This window comes from Dendrobates tinctorius, unplaced genomic scaffold (genome assembly GCF_039654945.1).
Source record: "Dendrobates tinctorius isolate UK_male_01 unplaced genomic scaffold, ASM3965494v1 ptg000103l, whole genome shotgun sequence".
In the NCBI taxonomy this organism is placed as follows: Eukaryota; Metazoa; Chordata; class Amphibia; order Anura; family Dendrobatidae; genus Dendrobates; species Dendrobates tinctorius.
In genome coordinates, this window is record NW_027361771.1 from 8830998 (window position 1) to 8851163 (window position 20166).

General features: G+C 40.5%; 2 protein-coding genes across 2 annotated transcripts in view; one reads left to right on the forward strand and one right to left on the reverse strand.

Annotated features, from left to right (window-relative positions):
- The window catches only part of ACSF2 (acyl-CoA synthetase family member 2), a 168672-nt gene that overhangs the window by 140034 nt on the left and 8472 nt on the right, over positions 1 to 20166 (forward strand). Inside the window, exons 11-14 of the mRNA XM_073588044.1 lie at positions 14688 to 14795; positions 17703 to 17854; positions 19141 to 19282; positions 19357 to 19467. Of these exons, the coding sequence (XP_073444145.1) occupies positions 14688 to 14795; positions 17703 to 17854; positions 19141 to 19282; positions 19357 to 19467 (513 nt within the window). The remainder of the gene's footprint in view (positions 1 to 14687; positions 14796 to 17702; positions 17855 to 19140; positions 19283 to 19356; positions 19468 to 20166) is intronic.
- Positions 5993 to 11709, reverse strand: CHAD (chondroadherin). Its single transcript, XM_073588045.1, has 4 exons — positions 10887 to 11709; positions 9772 to 9935; positions 9499 to 9684; positions 5993 to 6533 (listed from the first exon to the last, which is right to left on the reverse strand). The coding sequence occupies exons 1-3, from the start codon at positions 11661 to 11663 to the stop codon at positions 9543 to 9545; spliced, it is 1083 nt and encodes a 360-aa protein (XP_073444146.1). The 5' UTR covers positions 11664 to 11709; the 3' UTR covers positions 5993 to 6533; positions 9499 to 9542.

The window sequence follows — 20166 nt, forward strand, 5'->3', positions numbered from 1 at the left end:
TATATATATATATATATATAATATTTATTTGTGTCTATATCTATTAATTAGTTTGTGTGGGGAAACCTGTCATTGGGCTCCATTATATGTCCATTTTGCTTTCCTGCGAGAAAATCTCGCCAGAAGGATGTCAAAAGGATGCTTACATGCGATTAAAATCGCATCAATGAAGATAAATCGCATCAAAAACGCATCACTGGTTAAGATACCTTTGTGCGATTTCGGACCGTTAAAATGGGACCGATTTTTTTATTCGTTGTGTGTGACTCCAGCCTAAGGTGTCAAACTGTGTCAATTCAAAACATCAGTAGGCATTTGCACACCTTTTGTGCTGCTAGTCAGGTGTCCAGCTTCAGGTGTTGCATTGACCTCCCACCACTGCTCTCAAAGGTTATCATTGTACAGGGCAAGACTGCAGTAGAAGCTAGAATGAAAATCTTTCCTCTTCATTTTTCTTGGATACAATGATAGCCTAAGATTGGTCTGGATACCACATGGGCAATGTCACACGGATACCACGACAGTGTGGAGTCAGAAGACCGCAGCACCTGATTGCTCCTACTCCGTCACTGAGAAGAAGCACTTCTCTTTCATTTTAAATGTGTTTATTTCTTTTAGCAGAGCAGGGATTAATCAGCCATGTTGGAAATCCCTTTGGTAAAAGTTGAGCTCTGTTAGCCACTCTTTTCCCCTTTATAATCTGGGCTCTGTTACTAATCCTCATCAGAGCTAGTATTTGCTGCATGGCTAATGGAGGGAGAGGAATACATATGAGAAGGAGAGTTGGAGGCGTTATCTGTGACTGTTGCTTGGTTTGAATGCGTGGTAATTCCTTATCCTTCTCTATTTTGGTTTATTCTCATACCTCCACGCCCCGATGCATTCTTCTGTTATATGTGAGTGAATATTTTGTATGCCTGGAGTTTTCTGTTAATCCTTGTTTGTGTTGCCTTGTTTGTCAGGTTGGTGTACTACTGTGCACAGTAGTGCCCCTCTTCCCTGGGTGGGAGAAGAGAACAGACGAAGGGCTAACTCAGGAGATAAGGCAAAGGTGGAGGCCCTGGCATCTTCACCTTCAGAAGTATCCCGGGGAGTAGGGCAAGCTAGGGTGCTCCCTAGTGTTAGGGATAGGGAAGGAACCCCTGGGCCTCGGTCACCCGACAGTTGTCGTGATAGGCAACTCCATGAAGAGGCCTTCACTATGGAACATGAAAGTGTCCCAGGAGCAATTTCTCAACATGACAATACTAGGTCACATGTTAATTGTGCTACTGTGAGCAGCGTACATGACTTTAGCTTGCCTGCAGCATCTATGGATTTGTCTCTGATCAAGCACCTCTTAGATGTCATTGGTCGGCAATTGCAAAGGATGCTGCCAGCAGTGGATCTTGATGGTAATCTCATTGATTGCATACAGAGTCATTAAAATTCGTGTATTTCTAAGTGGTGCTCAGACTTGATGCATAAAGAAATTGAGAAGTTTTGTTTCAATTTTTTTATTATTTACATATCATTAACATGTCTATCCATCCTGTGATTTTCACATTCCTACCACTTTTCCTTTGATGTTACAATTTTGATGAGTGTATTTTGCTTCATGACAGATGCTCCACCAATCCCTATAATTATAGCTGTTTTTTGCTCCATATGTAGAACATTATGGGAATTATTACATTGCTGAATACTTTCTAAATTCTAGAGCATCGGTCTAGACTGTTATCATTTCTGGGTTTAAGCATTCAGCTGTAAAAAGATCTGAGATAATCAAAATTAGCTTGAAGGGTTTGCCCAGCCTTTATAAATGTATGACCTGTCCTTAGGATAAGCCATTAATATTGGATTGTGGGGTTTTTACAGATTTACAGTTGGCATCCTCACAAGTCAAGGCATTTGAATTGACTGTGGTAATGTGTGAGCACTACAGACTCTTCAACATTTGCATCAGGTTTTGGTCTGGTCCACATTTCCCTCCACTATACTTCTAGTGGTGGTGGTGCATTATATAGAATCACTGTCCTATTCACTTGAATGTTGTCTAAAAAGGGTACAGAATTAGTTGTAAAAGCCTTTTTTCTTCTTTGTGATGTCTACGGCATAGTCTGTGGTTCAGGTGACTTGCTGAGATCAATCGAAGCTGTTCAGTATCATGTCTAACGAAAGTGTAAGTGATTTGCAGTGTTCCTCTAGGCAAGAACAAAAGCACAATTGTGACTATGAATGCAATGCGTAATTCATACTAATTCAGTTTTTTAATAAAACTTTCCATAGTTCGTCCTTTTGTGTAGCTTTTAACTACAACATGTTGTAATTAAATGTTGAAGCCATCCAAATTGTTGATAATTATCACATTTCAAGTGTTGCTATCTTGTCATCAAGTTGTTTTCCAACAGTTCAGAGTTTGTCGTATTCACAGGAGAAGAGTAGCCCTTCAGGCTCTGCCTTATCGGCTGTAGTAGTGCATTGAGCAGGAGGTTGGACACGATGACCCTGGAGGTTCCTTCCAGCTCTAACATTCTATGATCTACACAAGTATATCCACACACAATACAGTTAGGTCCATATATATTTGGACAGAGACAACATTTTTCTAATTTTGGTTCTAGACATTACCACAATGAATTTTAAACAAAACAATTCAGATGCAGTTGAAGTTCAGACTTTCAGCTTTCATTTGAGGGTATCCACATTAAAATTGGATGAAGGGTTTAGGAGCTTCAGCTCCTTAACATGTGCCACCCTGTTTTTAAAGGGACCAAAAGTAATTGGACAGATTAAATAATTGTAAATAAAATGTTCATTTCTAGTACTTGGTTGAAAACCCTTTGTTGGCAATGACTGCCTGAAGTCTTGAACTCATGGACACCACCAGACGCTGTGTTTCCTCCTTTTTGATGCTCTGCCAGGCCTTCACTGCGGTGGTTTTCAGTTGCTGTTTGTTTGTGGGCCTTTCTGTCTGAAGTTTAGTCTTTAACAAGTGAAATGCATGCTCAATTGGGTTGAGATCAGGTGACTGACTTGGCCATTCAAGAATATTCCACTTCTTTGCTTTAATAAACTCCTGAGTTGCTTTGGCTTTATGTTTTGGGTCATTGTCCATTTGTAGTATGAAACGACGACCAATCAGTTTGGCTGCATTTGACTGGATCTGAGCACACAGTATGGCTCTGAATACCTCAGAATTCATTTGGCTGCTTCTGTCCTGTGTCATATCATCAATAAACACTAGTGACCCAGTGCCACTGGCAGCCATGCATGCCCAAGCCATCACATTGCCTCCACCGTGTTTTACAGATGATGTGGTATGCTTTGGATCATGAGCTGTACCACGTCTTCACCATACTTACCTCTTTCCATCATTCTGGTAGAGGTTGATCTTGGTTTCATCTGTCCAAAGAATGTTCTTCCAGAACTGTGCTGGCTTTTTTAGATGTTTTTTAGCAAAGTCCAGTCTAGCCTTTTGATTCTTGATGCTTATGAGTTGCTTGCACCGTGCAGTGAACCCTCTGTATTTACTTTCATGTAGTCTTCTCTTTATGGTAGATTTGGATATTGATACGCCTACCTCCTGGAGAGTGTTGTTCACTTGGTTGGCTGTTGTGAAGGGGTTTCTCGTCACCATGGAGATTATTCTGCGATCATCCACCACTGTTGTCTTCCGTGGGCGCCCAGGTCTTTTTGCATTGATGAGTTCACCAGTGCTTGCTTTCTTTCTCAGGATGTACCAAACTGTAGATTTTGCCACTCCTAATGTTGTAGCAATTTCTCGGATGGGATTTTTCTGTTTTTGCAGCTTAAGGATGGCTTGTTTCACCTGCATGGAGAGCTCCTTTGACCGCATGTTTCCTTCACAGCAAAACCTTCCAAATGCAACCACCTCAAATCAACTCCAGGCCTTTTATCTGCTTAATTGAGAATGACATAACGAAGGGATTGCCCACACCTGTCCATGAAATAGCCTTGGAGTCAATTGTCCAATTACTTTTGGTCCCTTTAAAAACAGGGTGGCACATGTTAGGGAGCTGAAACTCCTAAACCCTTCATCCAATTTTAATGTAGATACCCTCAAATGAAAGCTGAAAGTCTGAACTTCAACTGCATCTGAATTGTTTTGTTTAAAATTCATTGTGGTAATGTCTAGAACCAAAATTATAAAAATGTTGTCTCTGTCCAAATATATATGGACCTAACTGTATGTAATTATTCAAGCTTCTTACAGACCAAAGGTACTTTTTGTCATCCTCTTTGGAATTTAGCACCTTCAAAATGCCCTAAATCCATTAAAAAAAAAAAAATACTGGCACTTGAAAAAAATTTTTTTTGTAAAACTGCTATCATTCATTGACACATCTACTCCTCCTGAGCAAATGCTCAGTGTGGCTAAAAGATAATGGTCTTGAAAACAGAAACGCTCGTCTCCAAAATTAACTAAGGCTTTCTATCCGAATATTTTTTTTTTTTTTTGTCAACTGCTCAAAACTTTTTAAAGTCTTAGTATATAGTTGTTGTCAAAGCATTTGAGACTGACAAAAATTTGTTTATCACAATTTCTGTAATTTTGTTTGTCCATCCACTTTTTGAGATTTTACTACATGTTCTCAATCTGATTTAGATCTGGGGAGTTTCTTTGACATGGACCCAAAATTTCAATGCTTTGATCACTGAGTCAATTGGGTATTACTTTGCCCTGTGACATTGTGCTCCATCATGTCAGACAAAGCATTGTTCATCACCAAATTGCTCCTGCATCATTGGGAGAAGTTGCCCTTAAAGGATATTTAGATTCTTTATTCTCAACAATATTTTTAGGCAAAAGTGTGGGTGAGCCAACTTTGGATAAAAATGAACCCCACTCATGAATTGGTCTCAGGATGATAAGTGGTACCATGTTTCCTGTGTCATGCCACCAGTATAGCCTCCTAAGACCATTCATGGGTGCGGTTGGGTTTCATCCAGTGGCGTGGGCTCATTCACGTTCTTTGCCTAAGAACACTGCCATGAATAAAAAATGGAATCTAAACATCTTCCAAGATCAACTTCTTCCAACAAGCAATGTTATTCAATAGGGTAGGGCAGATGAACACTTTTTTTTTAACTGTCTGAATCTGAAAAGTATTGCAGCATGCATGATTTTCCTCCGACAATCGGATGAGACTCACCCATTAAGTCTATCGGTGTGAGAAATAAATCGGATGCCATACGGAGCCACATTAAAGTGTCTGATTTCTTACGGATACATTGCATTTCTGTAACACCGGAAAATGTAAATGATTAATAGCTGCTGTAAAAAATGGATTGTGTACGGATGGCAAGTGAGAAAAAAATTGTACCACTTTTCTGGATGTAAATGTAAATTATTATTATTTTTTTTTTTTTTATAACGTGGTATGACTTTAGTCTAAATAGCATTTATTGGCCGGCCTGGAGGATTGAGCGAGGCATAAATGATACTTGGTCACACATTGCTGTGCCAATATTTGCCATCTAGGTGTTACTCTTGCTTTTATGCACTCTCTGTGACCCTTGAGACTGCTCACAGTGCAATTCTTCAGAAAATGGCAGTCCGGGTTGCCCATGCCATGCTTATTTCACAAATAGGTTGGGGACATGATATATTGACACTTGCTAATATAGATGTATTCCAGGTTTCTCTCCTTGCACTTAGCAGCACCCCGGTCTGCAGAGCTATACTGCCAACAAAATGGCAGTGGATGGAGGGCCATGTGGGAAAATTTAGGGAGCTGGAAAATTCAAGTTTTAAGAGTCGCTCATCTTCAAGAGAACCTTCTAATACTTGGCCAGATGTGAGCTCCTTTGTTTTTATTGGAGTGTTGTAAAAGATAGGATGGCACTGAGAGCAACTTACAGTAGATTTATCTTCTATGTCCTAATAGTAGAGAAAGCAGAACCGTTCTAAATACACCTGCCTCCGATAATACAGACATTTTTTTTTTATTAAGACAACAAAAATAACTTACTTTCGGTTCACTCAGGGTTTTTGTTTTCTGTTATATTTAATTTATTTGTCATTTGTTATAGATATCTCGCTGTACATCATAACTGTGGAGCACCCTCCGTTTACGGGTTCTCAAGTCAGTATTTAGATCATAATTAGGAATATTGACAATCAATAATAGTTACTTACGATTGTGTTATAGTGTATTTGAAGTATATATGGCACGCATGTGTCAGCACTATTGCGTTCTCCCTATATATCATTATTAACACATAGAATTATCAACTTTAATGTATCATTTATCTGTAATATATGCCTAAATATTCATATGTTGCATAGCATGTCCGCTGTACATATACATACCCATAGGCCACTCAATTAGCAGTGCAATGGCTTTTAGCTGATCACATTAGTACTTGCATACAGAATGGTGTAGCTTGGTAAATGCAGAGTCTGAACGGCAGATGTAGACATATGAGATGGATCGAGACAAAGTGGAAAGCTCTTCTGGAACGTCCTACAGGTCAGTAGTTCAACAGCATCACAGTTACCAAGACGGTCCATTAGGAGCCTGTTTAACCTGTAGAGGTATTAGATATGTAGTAACTACAGAAATTTGTTAGCTTTGCTATTTATAAAGTGTATATTACTTGGTACCACTGAACATGGTTTAGTGTGCATTGCACATGTAATTTAAATTTAAGAAAGTGGCCCAAAAACTCTGGCAACGTTCACACTGTGCTTGTTTAGCATCCTTATAAAGCCTTAAAGAGGACCTATCACCAGGTCAAAAGTGGCCAGTTTATATATTAAATTATTCCCACTGATTCCATGAGTATTTCGGTGTCTGTTTTTTTTAATTCTACCATATGGTTCCACGGACATGGGCCTTTTATTTTAGCGCTAATTTTACGGTCTTTACCATGTGGGTGGTACTCACAGGGTTCTTCGGGGGCTTGACCTTAAGCTGCTCGCATTACCCTGTAAGCTCTTCCCTCTTGTAAAGAGCCGGCCTCTAATACGGCTGATGAGTTGTAAGTTTTTCACCACAACTGCCCAACTAAGGTTGGTGTCCCAATTGTAGTAGCAGAAGGATATTTGAGTGTAGTGATTAGTTTTGTCTCCCTGCTTGATGATGTGAACACTGTGCAGACAAGGTCTAGAACTTATAGTCTCAGAAATAGACTGGCAGGTAGCAAGGGCAGTGAACATACCTTTTGAAAAAGAAACAGGGTATGTTCACCTGACAATACAAAGGTGACATCAACCCCAATAGTATCACCCCACTTGCCACCGCACCAGGGCAAGTGGGAAGAGCGAGGCTAAGTGCCAGAATTGGCGCATATTATGGATGCGGCATTTCTGAGGTGGCGGTGAGCTGATGTTTTTAGTCTGGGAAGGGGACAATATCCATGGCCCTTCCTAGGTTAACATCAGCCCACAGCTGTCTGCCTAGCCTTTGCTGGTAATTATAAGGGGACACTACGTCATTTTTTGGAGGGTCCCCTATTTAATAACTAGAAAAGGCTAAGTATACAGCTGTGAGCTGATATTAATAGCCTTGGAAGCTTCATGGGTATTACCTCTTTCCCAGGCTATATACACACGGTCAAAATTGTTGGTACCCCTCGTTTAATGACAGAAAAACCCACAATGGTCACAGAAATGACTTGAATCTGGCAAAAGTAATAATAAATAAAAAATCTATGAAAATGAAAAAATGGAAGTCAGACTTTGCTTTTCAACCATGCTTTCACAGAATTTTTAAAAAAAATAAAACTCATGAAATAGGCCTGGATGGAAATGATGGTACCTCCGAAAATAATGTGACAAAATGGAAATGTTAAAACAAGGTGTGTCCACTAATTAGTATCACAGGTGTCTACAATCTTGGAATCAGTGAGTGGGCCTGTATAGAGGGCTACAGATATTTACTGTGCAGTTTGGTGACATGTTGTGTATAACACTCAACATGGACGAGAGGAAGCAAAGGAAAGAGTTGTCTCAAGAGATTAGAAAGAAAATTATAGACAAACATGTTAAAAGGTAAAAGTTATAAGACCATCTCCAAGCAGCTTGGTGTTCCTGTGACTACAGTTGCAAATAGTATTCAGAAATTTAAGCTCCATGGGACTGTGGCCAACCTACCTGGACGTGGCCGCAGGAGGAAAATTGATGACAAATCAAAGAGACGGATAATACGAATGGTAACAAAACAGTCCAGAAAAACTTCTAAACAGATTAAAGGTGAACTTCAAGCTCAGGGAACATCAGTGTCAGATCGCACCATCCATCGTATGAGCCAAAGTGGACCAAGGAGGGCACCGTTTTTGAAAAAAAATCATAAAAAAGCCAGACTGGAATTTGCCAAACTACATTTTGACAAGCCACAAAGCTTCTGGGAGAATGTCCTATGAACAGATGAGACAAAAATTGAACTTTTTGGCAAGGCATATCAGCAATATGTTCACAGATGGAAAACTGAAGCATATCAAGAAAAGAACACTGTCCCTACTTTGAAACATGGAGGAAGCTCTGTTATGTCCTGGGGCTGCTTTGCTGCAACTTGCACAGGGTGTCTAGAATCTGTGCAGGGAACAATTAAATCTCAAGACTATCAAGAGATTCTAGAGAAAAATGTGCTGACCAGTGTCAGAAAGCTTGGTCTCAGTCGCTGGTCATGGGTCTTGCAATAGGATAATGACCAAAAACACACAGCTAAAAACACCCAAGAAAGGCTAAGAGGAAAACATTTGACTATTCTGAAATGGCCTTCTATGAGCCCTGGCCTAAATCCTATTGAGCATCTTTGTAAAGAGCTGAAACATGCCGTCTTAATAAGGCAACCTTTAAACACGAAACAACTGGAGCAGTTTGCTCTTGAGGAGTGGGCCAAAATACCTGTCGAGAGGTACAGAAATCTCATGGACAGTTACAGGATTCGTTTAATTGCAGTGATTGCCTCAAAAGGTTGTGCAACAAAATATTAAGTTAAGGGTACCATCATTTCTCTCCAGGCCTATTTCATGAGTTTTATTTTTTTTAAAAAATTCTGTGGAAACATGGTTGAAAAGCAATGTCTGACTTTCTTTTATTCATTTTCATAGATTTTTGATTTATTAATACTTTTGTCTGATTCAAGTTTCTGTCACCATTGTGGGTTTTTCTGTCATTAATTGAGGGGTACCAACAATTTTGACCACGTGTGTAAACATTTTCCCCCAGCTATCCGCTTTCCCTCTACTGGTTAATAAAATGTCTGGGATCCCAAGCCTTTTTCTTTCTGAAAGGAATTTATTTATTAAAAAGAAAGTATATCTCACTCTCATATTTATATGTAGCTTTATGTATCCACCCATCTATGTGTATATATCTCTAATCTCTTTCTCATATAGAGACAGAATCTTGAAGAATATTTCCTTGGAAAACTATGTGCAAATTACATAGAGAAATGTAAAAGCTCATGTTAAAATCGCATTGCAATCAGATTGCATTTGCATGTAAATTGCATCTATAACTAAGACTAAGTATACCATACCACTTACCATTTCATGTAGCTGTCTTCTAGTCATGCAGTCAGGATACCCCCTTAATGACGGTCTCCCTTTCGAGTTTTCTTTGTTGGTTGTTTACAGCCACGAAAAGCTCCCACGTCTCTTATCTGTTGCCCACGGTACTGGGCTGGGCTTGCACAAGTGGCATCTGGGCGGGAGCGGCTACTGTCCATCCATCTGTTTCCAAACAAATAGTGTTAGGTTTGGATTAGAGTTTTGGGAATCATGGTATTTTAATAAACTAAGCAAGTTGAGCAGACCCACCTTCTCACAGCTGCCAGTTGGCAGGCACAATGCCAAGGATTATTTGCCAATGTCAAATTTTGCAGGGTAGAAAATGGGGCGTTGGCAGGAAGCTGGCTCAGCTTGTTTCCGTCAATATTAAGCTTTTTCAAGGTTGTTACGCCAACAAAAGCTTTTTCTGAAAACTAAACCAAAAATATGTGGAGTTGGCTACTAGTTGAGGAACAAACATTCCGCCTCTTGCCCGCTCATTACAATTGTCCACATCCTTCACTCCAACTCTCACCCACTCCTTGGACTCCCACCCTTCTCTTACCTTCGACAGGAATCTCACTGGAAATTTCCACCTTTTGATAGTGGGTTGTCCTGTGACATTATGTAGAAGAGAATCTCTGGCATACTCCGAAAAGGAAAAAGTCATACACCAACCTGCCCATTCATAATTGGTGGCTCTCGCTTTCCTTGACATAGCATGTTGTGGAATTCAGTACCTTCTACAGAGAGCTGCTCTATGTTCCCTTCATTTTTTTACTAGTCTGCAATGAGCACAGCAGGTCCCCTCCTCCTGGCCATGGAGACACAGACAAGGATTGCTTTGTGAATCGCTGAGAGACTGCTTATGAGACATCTTGTCAATAAACAGACTGTTATTGAGGGTAAAGACATACCCTAACCTTAGCAGTATGAAGGAAAGTTTAGAGTATGATGGTTCGCAGTTAACTCTATCATGATACCTTAAGATGTCTGCTGATTCCGGCATTTGTATGTTATTTGTATCTAACGTAATGTGCTTGGAATAAAAAGATGCTGACATATTTTATAAAGAAGATCTAAATGGACCTGATGAGGCTGGTATACTTCAAATATGTCTGTCAGAATGAGTGTATAATTAATTTTGAACGTTTTCTTAAATGAGCATTTTATAAATCCAGATCTAGCTGTGCATTCTAATATCAGGTGGGCAAATATTGATAAGGGGATTAAACAGCCATTTCTACAAATATTTTCAAAGAAAGTACACCAGCCTCAAAAGGATGCTATTGAACAATGCATGCATAGTACACTGTAAAATCTGGTAGCAGATCCCTTTTTATAACAATGAATTCTGCAATAACCTTTTAATGCTAAGTACCCACCTTCTCCAGACCCATGTTGTCCAATGACAGAGACTCCATGTATCGACCAAAGGACTGGAAGGCATAGTCTGGGATGACTTTGATTGGGTTTCGGGATATTTTAAAGTCCTCTACTACCCTCAGCTTGCTAACGGCAGCTAGTGGGTAAGTGCTCAGCTGGTTTCCCTCTATGTGGAAGATGGCCAGGTTTTCCACTTCATCCAGAGATCCCGGTTGCAGTGTAGTGATGTCATTCTCAGACAGGTACAGCCACCGCAGATCCTTGGCACCAGTGAAGGTCCCTGCTTTCAGTTCACGCACCTTGTTGTTGTTCATTTGGAAGATGAATAGGTTGAAAAGTGGTGACAGCAGCCCCTTAGGAATCTCCAGGATTTTGTTGTGATCCATGTATAAGTAAGTAAGCTCAGTCAGTTCATCAAAGGCCCCGGCACCGATCACACTGATCTCATTGTGTGATAAATACAGATAGACCAGTTTCTTCAGACCTCGAAATGCCCCATTTGAAACCTCTCGAATTTGACAGTACTGCATGTGCAGGGACACCAGACCTTTCATTTCTTTGAACGAATTAGGAGCTAGAACTGGAAATAAATTTTTCTGTAGGTTTAACAGACGCGTTTGCTCCGATATCTTTGGAAGCTTAGTTAACCCTGAGCTGTAGCAGATGACATGCTGCAGGTCTCCTCCATGACAGTGACAGTTTGTGGGACATGCCTCCAGGATGGGGCAGACAGTAGCGAGCACGCTAAGGATGAGCAAGAAACTGAGATGTTCCATAGCGAGCAGGGAGTACTGGCAATGTGAGCGAACCCTTCACACACAGGCCTATTTATATCATATTAAATTAAAAAAAAAAGGCAGACCGCGCCAAACAGCGATGTGGAGGAGGCAGATTTTGGGAGGTGAGTGTGAAGTTAACCCACTATGAGAAGCAGAATGTGAATCTTATAAATCCCATGGTGGTGAACTAAGAAGTACCTGTTAAAAGTAGTTTTCTTCATGAGGCAGAAAGTGTTTGAAGAATTTTAGCATTGGAGAGCTAGCGGCTTTCAGAATTTGTTCCTTCCCACCCTTTCCTCTCAATATCTGATCTCAGGTCTGGTTTTAACCTCAAACATACCGTATTTTAGATTAAATATACAACCAGACATTTTTCTATGTTTTCTTGTATTCTTAGCATACAGATACTAGAGTATTAGTTGTGTGTGATTAAGAAATACAGGCATTGGTGCACTTTTGCTTTTTAGACCTGTCACTTTATTCCCAATGTTTTTTTTCATGAACAGTTTTGATAATTAGTTCCAAAAAAACTAAAATATTCTCTTTAAAGCATGGCTGTGGACTCCCCAGTTTCCCTGACCACGACTCCACATCACTGGTCACTACTGAGCATGAACATAAAGTGTGGCACAGATTCATCTAAGCTAAATCCCAGATCCTTAGCTCAGGAACAGAACAGACATATATAGGACATTTCATAACTTTCCCAAATTGTTATAGAAACATTTACAGCTCATACTGCATTGTACGACTGTGCCCAATTTAATATATATTTTAGGAGCCGGTCCATTTTATACAGACTCTTGACTCCATCAAAATGGACGCAGACTCCACAACTACAACTCCACAACCCTTCTTGAAAGTCATACTTGGTCATTCAACCTTTACAAACCAGATTATTTAGATTTTACATATTGGGGTCTCCAGTTGTAAAAGGATTGACAGCCATTTTTCACGTTACATTTTTACTATTTATTGTTAAAGGGTAATCAAGATCATCATTTTGTACACTAACCGTAATCAGCTGTGTGTTGCAGTAAGATGTGCAAAATTCCGTAAAGTACTGAAGTGGTGCTGCTAACATAAGATACCTGTACCTAATATTATACTCGCCACCTGCCTTCTCTTCAGTCCTTCCTGTGACTGCTCGGTTCTCGCGTTCCCATCTTCTGCCCACAAGTTCTGACTGACCTTACGTCAGAGGTAACCAGCATAGGCTTTCAATGCAAGTCTGTGAGAATGAGGCTCTCATAATCTTGCATTGATAAGTAGCCTTCAATTCCCTCCAGCAAACACTTAGGATCCGGCAGTTGACAAAGTACTGAAGACCGACCAACTCGAGCGGTTCCGATAACGGCAGAAGACCGCATATGGTAAGTATAAGACTACGTGCAGGGGCTTCACCACTCTAGCGCTGCAATAAAAAAAATTCACAGCATTGGTGCTTTAAGAACCTCACATCTGTTAATGAATTTAGTGCATCCTACAAGTGCCATGCGCCACCGCCAGAAATGTCACTTCAATCAAGGACTGAGGAACGTCGTGAAGCCGGGTTTGTTTTGGTCATGCCCCAGAACCTCTCACTTTTCTAAAAATTGTCAGATTTGGCCTGAAGTATTGTAAAATCGGCAAAATTTGCCAGAATTTTTGCACAATTTTGAAGTTTTCTACTCTTGAATTCTCGTGAAAATTGATGAATCAAACACTTTGTTTCTATTGGTTAAATTGATTTTCAAATTAAATAACAAAGTAATTTGCAGCCAATCTTGATTTAAAAAACAGAAAATAAAACAATTTGGGGCTTCATAGGTTTTAATCGGACCCATAAGTTTACCCTGCTGTAGACCACAAATAAACACCAGGACTGTATAGAGGGTAAGTGGAGTAAGGCATTGGCAGCTGTAGACCCAGTGCTGTTATTCTTTGAATGACTATTTGCAAAGTTCTTTCCTGTTTTAATTTCATTTGAATTGGAACTATACAAAGAGTTGTAAAAGTATTCACAGTTTTTACAGATTGTATGTCATTTTAATAGTTTTTAGAGATGTGCGTATTAAATTCTAGAAATGTGTTACATTAGTTGCTGTCCTATTATATAGTAAAAAGTGAAATGTATAATTACATCCATCAACTACAGTATGTGTATTAACGACCCTCGAAAAAGTCTGTAAGTGCCTTCCATTGGTTTGGGGTTGATTCCCCTTGGAACTTGTTCACAGACTGGGTTTTCGCTAGATCTGATTTCTTTTGGCAGGTTTCCAGGGGAGGATCACCCCCATCAAAATGCAGCTGTTCTGTGTGAACAATGCCTTTAATGGTTTCAGTGTGAAAGCTGAAGTCTAGCACCCCAGTTCATATACCCATCCTAATAAGAAAGAATTGTGTTTTTCTAGAGGTGGCACTCTGGACAGATGGCAGTCAGCAGGACCTGATGCATTGCCGTCTGGCAAGAATTCTTCATGCTGTTTATGTAGGAGCTGGGTATAGCCAATGCTCGGCCAGCAGGAGACACTTTCTTGGCAAAATTAGTATTTATATTCTCTATTAATGGCAGTTTGTGGGCTAACTGTCTGGTTCAAGGCGTTTAGATGACTGGTTCAGTTATTCTCTTTTTTTAACGTTGACTTGTTGCATTACTTCACAACGTCTACCTGTCGATGGTCCCCTAAAGGACAGCATTTCTGTAGGTTTACGCGCTTTAACACCCAACAGCCTCTTGATTGACCCAAAAGATCTCGCATAAGACCTGCTCATCTTACAATCTGGCTGCAGAAGTGTTCTAGAAAATCCCCCAGACCTCTCATGAAGCTGCCACATGTCTCTTGCTTATGAGACAAAGGAGGGGCATCTGGAAAGCATCCAGGAATATGTATTGGGAGTGAAAGAGCAGCCCCTGAAATGTGCACAAACACTGGCCCAGGACAGACCTTTAACCCCTGCAAGTCAGGGCTCGGGCCGCACAACTGTCCTTTCTTCTGACTTTCATGTTCACCAGACCACAGTGACGTCTTTATGTTACAGATCGGATATGGCACAACAGAAAACAGCCCGGTGACGTTTGCTGGCTTTCCCTTTGATGATCTGACTCGAAGATGTGATACTGTCGGTCATGTTATGCCCCATACAGAGGTGAGGTTGTCTTTGAACTCTTTAATAAAAATAATTAAAAAAATAAAATTACTTTACATACAGTTTTCCCTTTTCTTTCTTGAAACCATATTAGTTATTATTATAGATTAGTTCAAGGCAATCTTGGTATTTGTGTATATATATATATATATATATATATATATATATATATATATATAAATGAATGTTAAAGAATCAAAAACAGTATAACAACAGGAATTGGTATTCGTCTATGAGTAGAGACAATATCCATCCATCTAACCAAGAGCTGATTCTCATTGACTGTTCGCCATAGGTTTATAATTTCGATTATTCCTTCTTTTCAAAGTTTTCTCAAGGCCTAAGTGTAAGAGGATGGAGACTAGAAAGGATCGCTCTACCTCTTATTAGTATGTAGGAAGGAAAACCAGGAGTATCTAACCAGGGTCCCCACATCGACTCATTACGCATAGTGTTTCTCTTCTGATACACTCCTCTCTCCATGAATCACTGAACTCTTTAACCCCTTCATGACATTGGGATTTTCAATTTTTGCGTTTTCATTTTTCGCTCCCCTTCTTCCCAGAACCTTTTAGCTTTTTTATTTTTCCGTTAATATGGCTGTGAGAGCTTGTTTTTTGTGGGACAAGTTGTACTTTTTAACAACACCGTTGTTTTTACTAAATAGTGTACAAAAAAAACGGTAAAATTCCAAGTGGTGAAATCGCAAAATAGTGCAATTCCACAATTTTTTTTTTTTTTTTTTTACCATGTTCACTAAATGCTAAAACTGACCTGCAATTGTGATTCTACAGTTCTTTACCAGTTCATAGACGCCAAACATGTCTAGGTACTTTTTTTCTTTAAGTGGTGAAAAAAAAAAAATCCAAAGTTTGCAAATAAAAAAAAGCATTTTCCGTGACCCGTAGCATGTCCATTTCTCGGGATATGGGGTTGTGTGAGGGCTTATTTTTTGTTCGACAAGCTGACGTTTTTATTACTACCATTTTGGGGTAGATACGATTTTTTGATGGCCGGCGACCATAGGAGATCTGCAATGAAAGGCACTAGAGTCTTCTGCAGATTCCCGGCTGTCATGCCAACCCATCTGCACCCTGCGATGATGTGACATAGGTGGGGTGTGTGATACGCTTCCGGTAAGCACGAGTTAAATTCCGCTGTCAGAGATTGACAGCAGCATTTAACATGTTAACAGTCGCAGGTGGATCGCAATTCCATCCCCAGCTGTTAGGTGCCCATGACAGCTGATCAATTCAGCTGTCATGTTCCTAAAAGATGCGGACAATAAGACGCACTTTTTTCCTCTCAAAATGTGGAGGAAAATGGGGGGTGCTTCTTATAGTCTGGATGTACCCGCACAGGCTATGGAATTGGAGGTGGGGGCGTGGCAACGGCGAAGAAGCGGGTCACAGGAGGAAGAAGCCGGCAGCTGCGGTTAACTCCTTTGCCCGATATTAAAGAAAAATGAATATTCACTGCATTCCATGCCCATTCTCTTTAATAGCGGACACGCTGTTAACCGCAGCTGCTGGGTTCCTGCAGCTGCCGGGCTTTTGTAAGTCCCCGCTACTTAAAGGAATGAATATTAACTGGTCGCCACTCCCATAGGCGTGGAATACAGTGAATATTCATTCCTTTTAGTAGTGGGGACATGTGAAAGCCCGGCAGCTGCAGGAAGCCAGCGACTGCGACTAGCAGTGTGTCCGCTATTAAAGAGAAATGAATACTCGCTGCTCTCCACACACATAGTCCCTGCATGGAGAGCAGTGTGTATTTCGGCAGCTGTCCTCGGCTTGTCAGCAGCGCATGACGTCACTGCCATTCACTGCTTACAATCATAAAGCAGCTACTAGTATCGGAACAGGAAGCTGCGAGGGAGCACAGGAATGTAAGTATAATGGTTTATGTTTTTGGGTTTTTTTTTATGTTTTTCTGATGGGGGGTCAATCATACCAGGATAGAGATGAGGGTGCCATGCATATCAGGATAGGGATGAGGAGCCATGCATACCAGGGTAGGGATGAGGAGCCATGCATACCAGCATATGGATGAGGGAGCCATGCATACCAGGATAGGGATAAGGGGGCCATTCATTCCAGAATAGGGAAGAGGGGGCCATGCCTACCATGATAGGGAAGAGGGAGCCATGCCTACCAGGATAGGGAAGAGGGAGCCATGCATACCAGGATAGGGATGAGGGAGCCCTGCATACCAGGATAGGGAAGAGGAGGCCATGCATACCAGGATAGGGATGAGGGGGCCATGCACACCAGGATGGGGATGAGGGGGCCATGCACACCAGGATGGGGATGAGGGGGCCATGCACACCAGGATGGGGATGAGGGGGCCATGCATACCAGCATAGGGATGAGGGAGCCATGCATACCAGGATAGGGATAAGGGGGCCATTCATTCCAGAATAGGGATGAGGGGGCCATGCATACCAGGATAGGGAAGAGGGAGCCATGCATACCAGGATAGGGAAGAGGGAGCCCTGCATACCAGGATAGGGATGAGGGAGCCCTGCATACCAGGATAGGGATGAGGGAGCCCTGCATACCAGGATAGGGATGAGGGCCATGCATACCAGGATAGGGAAGAGGAGGCCATGCATACCAGGATAGGGATGAGAGGACCATATATACCAGGATAGGGGATATTAGTATAGAATTGACCACATTTTTTTCTTCAAATTTTTTTTTTTGTAATTTCCTCCTCTAAAACCTGTGTGAATCTTATGGTCCGGTGCATCTTCTAGTCTGAAAAATACGGCAAATGATTGGTCCCGCCATGAGTGCACGAAGTGCCTGTACTTGGATTGGGCAGTCATTTTGTGCTGACACCGTCCCTTTAACATGCTTTCTTCAAAGAAGCCTTCACTACACTTATGCTGATTGTTCCTTTCAGGCAAGAATTGTAGACACCAACACAGGCCAAATAGTCCCACTGAACACCCCAGGCGAGCTGCAGATTAAAGGATACTGTGTGATGCTGGGCTACTGGGCAGATGAAGAAAAAACCCAAGATGTATTTACCCAAGGGAGGTGGTACAAGACTGGGTAAGTGACAGTGAGATTACTGTTGGAGAAAAGGACACCAGTTTGACTTATGGACATTGCACAGTATAGAAATGCCCAAGTGTAACTCGTAAATCAAGTTTATTCTGCTATACATCTTGTCTGCAGTTGGAAGTTTTAATAAAGGGGTTGCCCCAGGAACCAAGTACACTCTAATCAATAGATCTTGGAATTATTATATAGTTCCACAATTGGATGTGGTAAATGACAATGTCCCTGTGCTGAGATAATCTTATAAATGTGCCCCTGCTGTGTACTGTGTACTGGCTGTGTATGACCGTACAGGGACAAGGTCTGATCATACTACAGCTACTTTTTTAACAAATCCAATTGTGGAACTTATTTGTATTCTAAGGGCTATTAACTGCTTCATTACCTGATGATTTTCCTTTTTTTCCCCTTTATCTATGAGCCATAACTTTTTTTAATTTTAGCCATATGAGGGCGTGTTTTTTTTTTCTCCAGAAAGAGTTGTACTTTTGAGCAACACCATTCATTTTAGCATTGGGTATAATGGAAAATGTGAAAAAAATTCCAAGTGTGTTGAAATTGCAAACTGCAGTTCCACAATTGTTTTTTTTTTTTTGTTTTTTTTTTTTCTTATTTAATTTGCCATGTTCACTATATAGTAAAGCTGACCCGGCAAAATAATTCTCAGGTCAGAGTGTGTATGGAGATTCCAAACATGTATAGTTTTTGTTTATTTAGGTAGTGAAAAAAAATCAGAAATTTGTAAAAATATAAACTTATTTTTTTTTCTTTTACATCATGCTGCAGTCACTGTTCTGCAGTTACATCATATCTTATACTCCAGTCACATCCAGAGCTGCATTCACAATGTCTATGTACAATTTCACAACATTTAATGTTTTGTCTTAATGCTATATACACTATGTCTGCTCTGTTTTTTTTAGTCTGGATTTGGGCTTTTTTTTTTTTTTTTTGCATTATGTTGAGGGTGTAATAAAGACGTGTATTTTATAAAGGGGTGTGACTTATGGCCATAAAAATTCAGGACCGTCCGTGATTTTTAACTTCAGTTGTCAAGAAAAAAAAAGTAAGAGAGTTGTCCAGTGAAACAGTAGGTTGGCAACCCTGCTTGCCAGCACCTATTAAGGGCTGTGAATGTACATCACAAATATCTGGATGAGAATACAGGACATTCTCATTAGGAAATATTAGGCAGAAAGAGAGGAATACATGAGTGGCATGAAATCCGGCCGTGTTGCAACTGAAGGTCTAAACCAATGCTGTGTTCTCTCTATCAGTGATGTAGCTACAATGGACGAATTTGGATACTGTCGAATTGTTGGGCGCTGTAAAGATATGATTATCCGAGGGGGTGAGAATATATACCCAGCTGAAATAGAGCAGTTCTTGCACACTCATCCCAAAATCTGGGAAGCTCAGGTAAATAGTGGGAAATGGACAAGTAATGGTCATCGGGTTGTTCTAAATATTCACAGTTAATTATTGTGTTGTAGGTGGTTGGAATAGAAGATGAAAGGATGGGCGAGGAGATATGTGCTGCTATCAGAATCCATCCCAATGTGAATTGTTCTGCAGAAGAAATCAAAGAATTTTGCAAAGGAAAGGTGAGCGCACGCATGAACTCATACAGGAAACACAAATGTACAGCTTCATATACTACACGATACTATATCATATTGTGACCAATGATCGGATCTGGAACATTTTTAGATAAGATAGAACTGAGCTTTGTAACCATAGACTAGACAAACTTCTAAAGCCAGACCACTGTAGCGTCCAGTTGGGTTTTTTTTACGCTAGAAAAGCCCCAAATAGTTGGGCACTGTGGTTTTGCCCTATTTAGGAACAGGTCACCTTCCTGTTTAGCCAAAAGTAGCTATTAAAGAATACAATGAGCTTGGAACATTGACTGATGTCTGACAGCTGTCCATGCAATAACCCATGGGTCAGTTGAGTGGAAGGCAGGGAAAGGTGGGATTGAGTGCCCACCCTCATGAATCCAATGGACTCCAAGTCCAAAGTATTCTTGCAACTTTGCTATATTAACCAAACCGGATGGTTACATGTCATGGTAGTCCATGTTATTGTAACTGATATTAAAGATGTTGTCTACCCTTTTCTTTTTTTTCCCTTTTATTTAAAGCAGTGTGATCTTCTCCTCTGCAGATAGTCGTATATAGTTTTTGTTTTTCAATTAAAAGTGGGATAGAACAACATTTTAAAGTGGACCTGCCACTTGCCAATATATTGTTTTAGCTGGTCAAAATGTTGCTGTTCTCCTGAATTTGGCGTTCCGTTTTTGA

Coding starts and splice junctions, on each gene's coding strand:
- CHAD (XM_073588045.1), bottom strand. CDS start 11,663: ATGGAACATCTCAGTTTCTTGCTCATCCTTAGCGTGCTCGCTACTGTC. Junction 9,936..10,886: donor ACAACATGGGTCTGGAGAAG/GTGGGTACTTAG, acceptor TTTTTGGTTTAG/TTTTCAGAAAAAGCTTTTGT. Junction 9,685..9,771: donor CAACTGGCAGCTGTGAGAAG/GTGGGTCTGCTC, acceptor GTTTGGAAACAG/ATGGATGGACAGTAGCCGCT.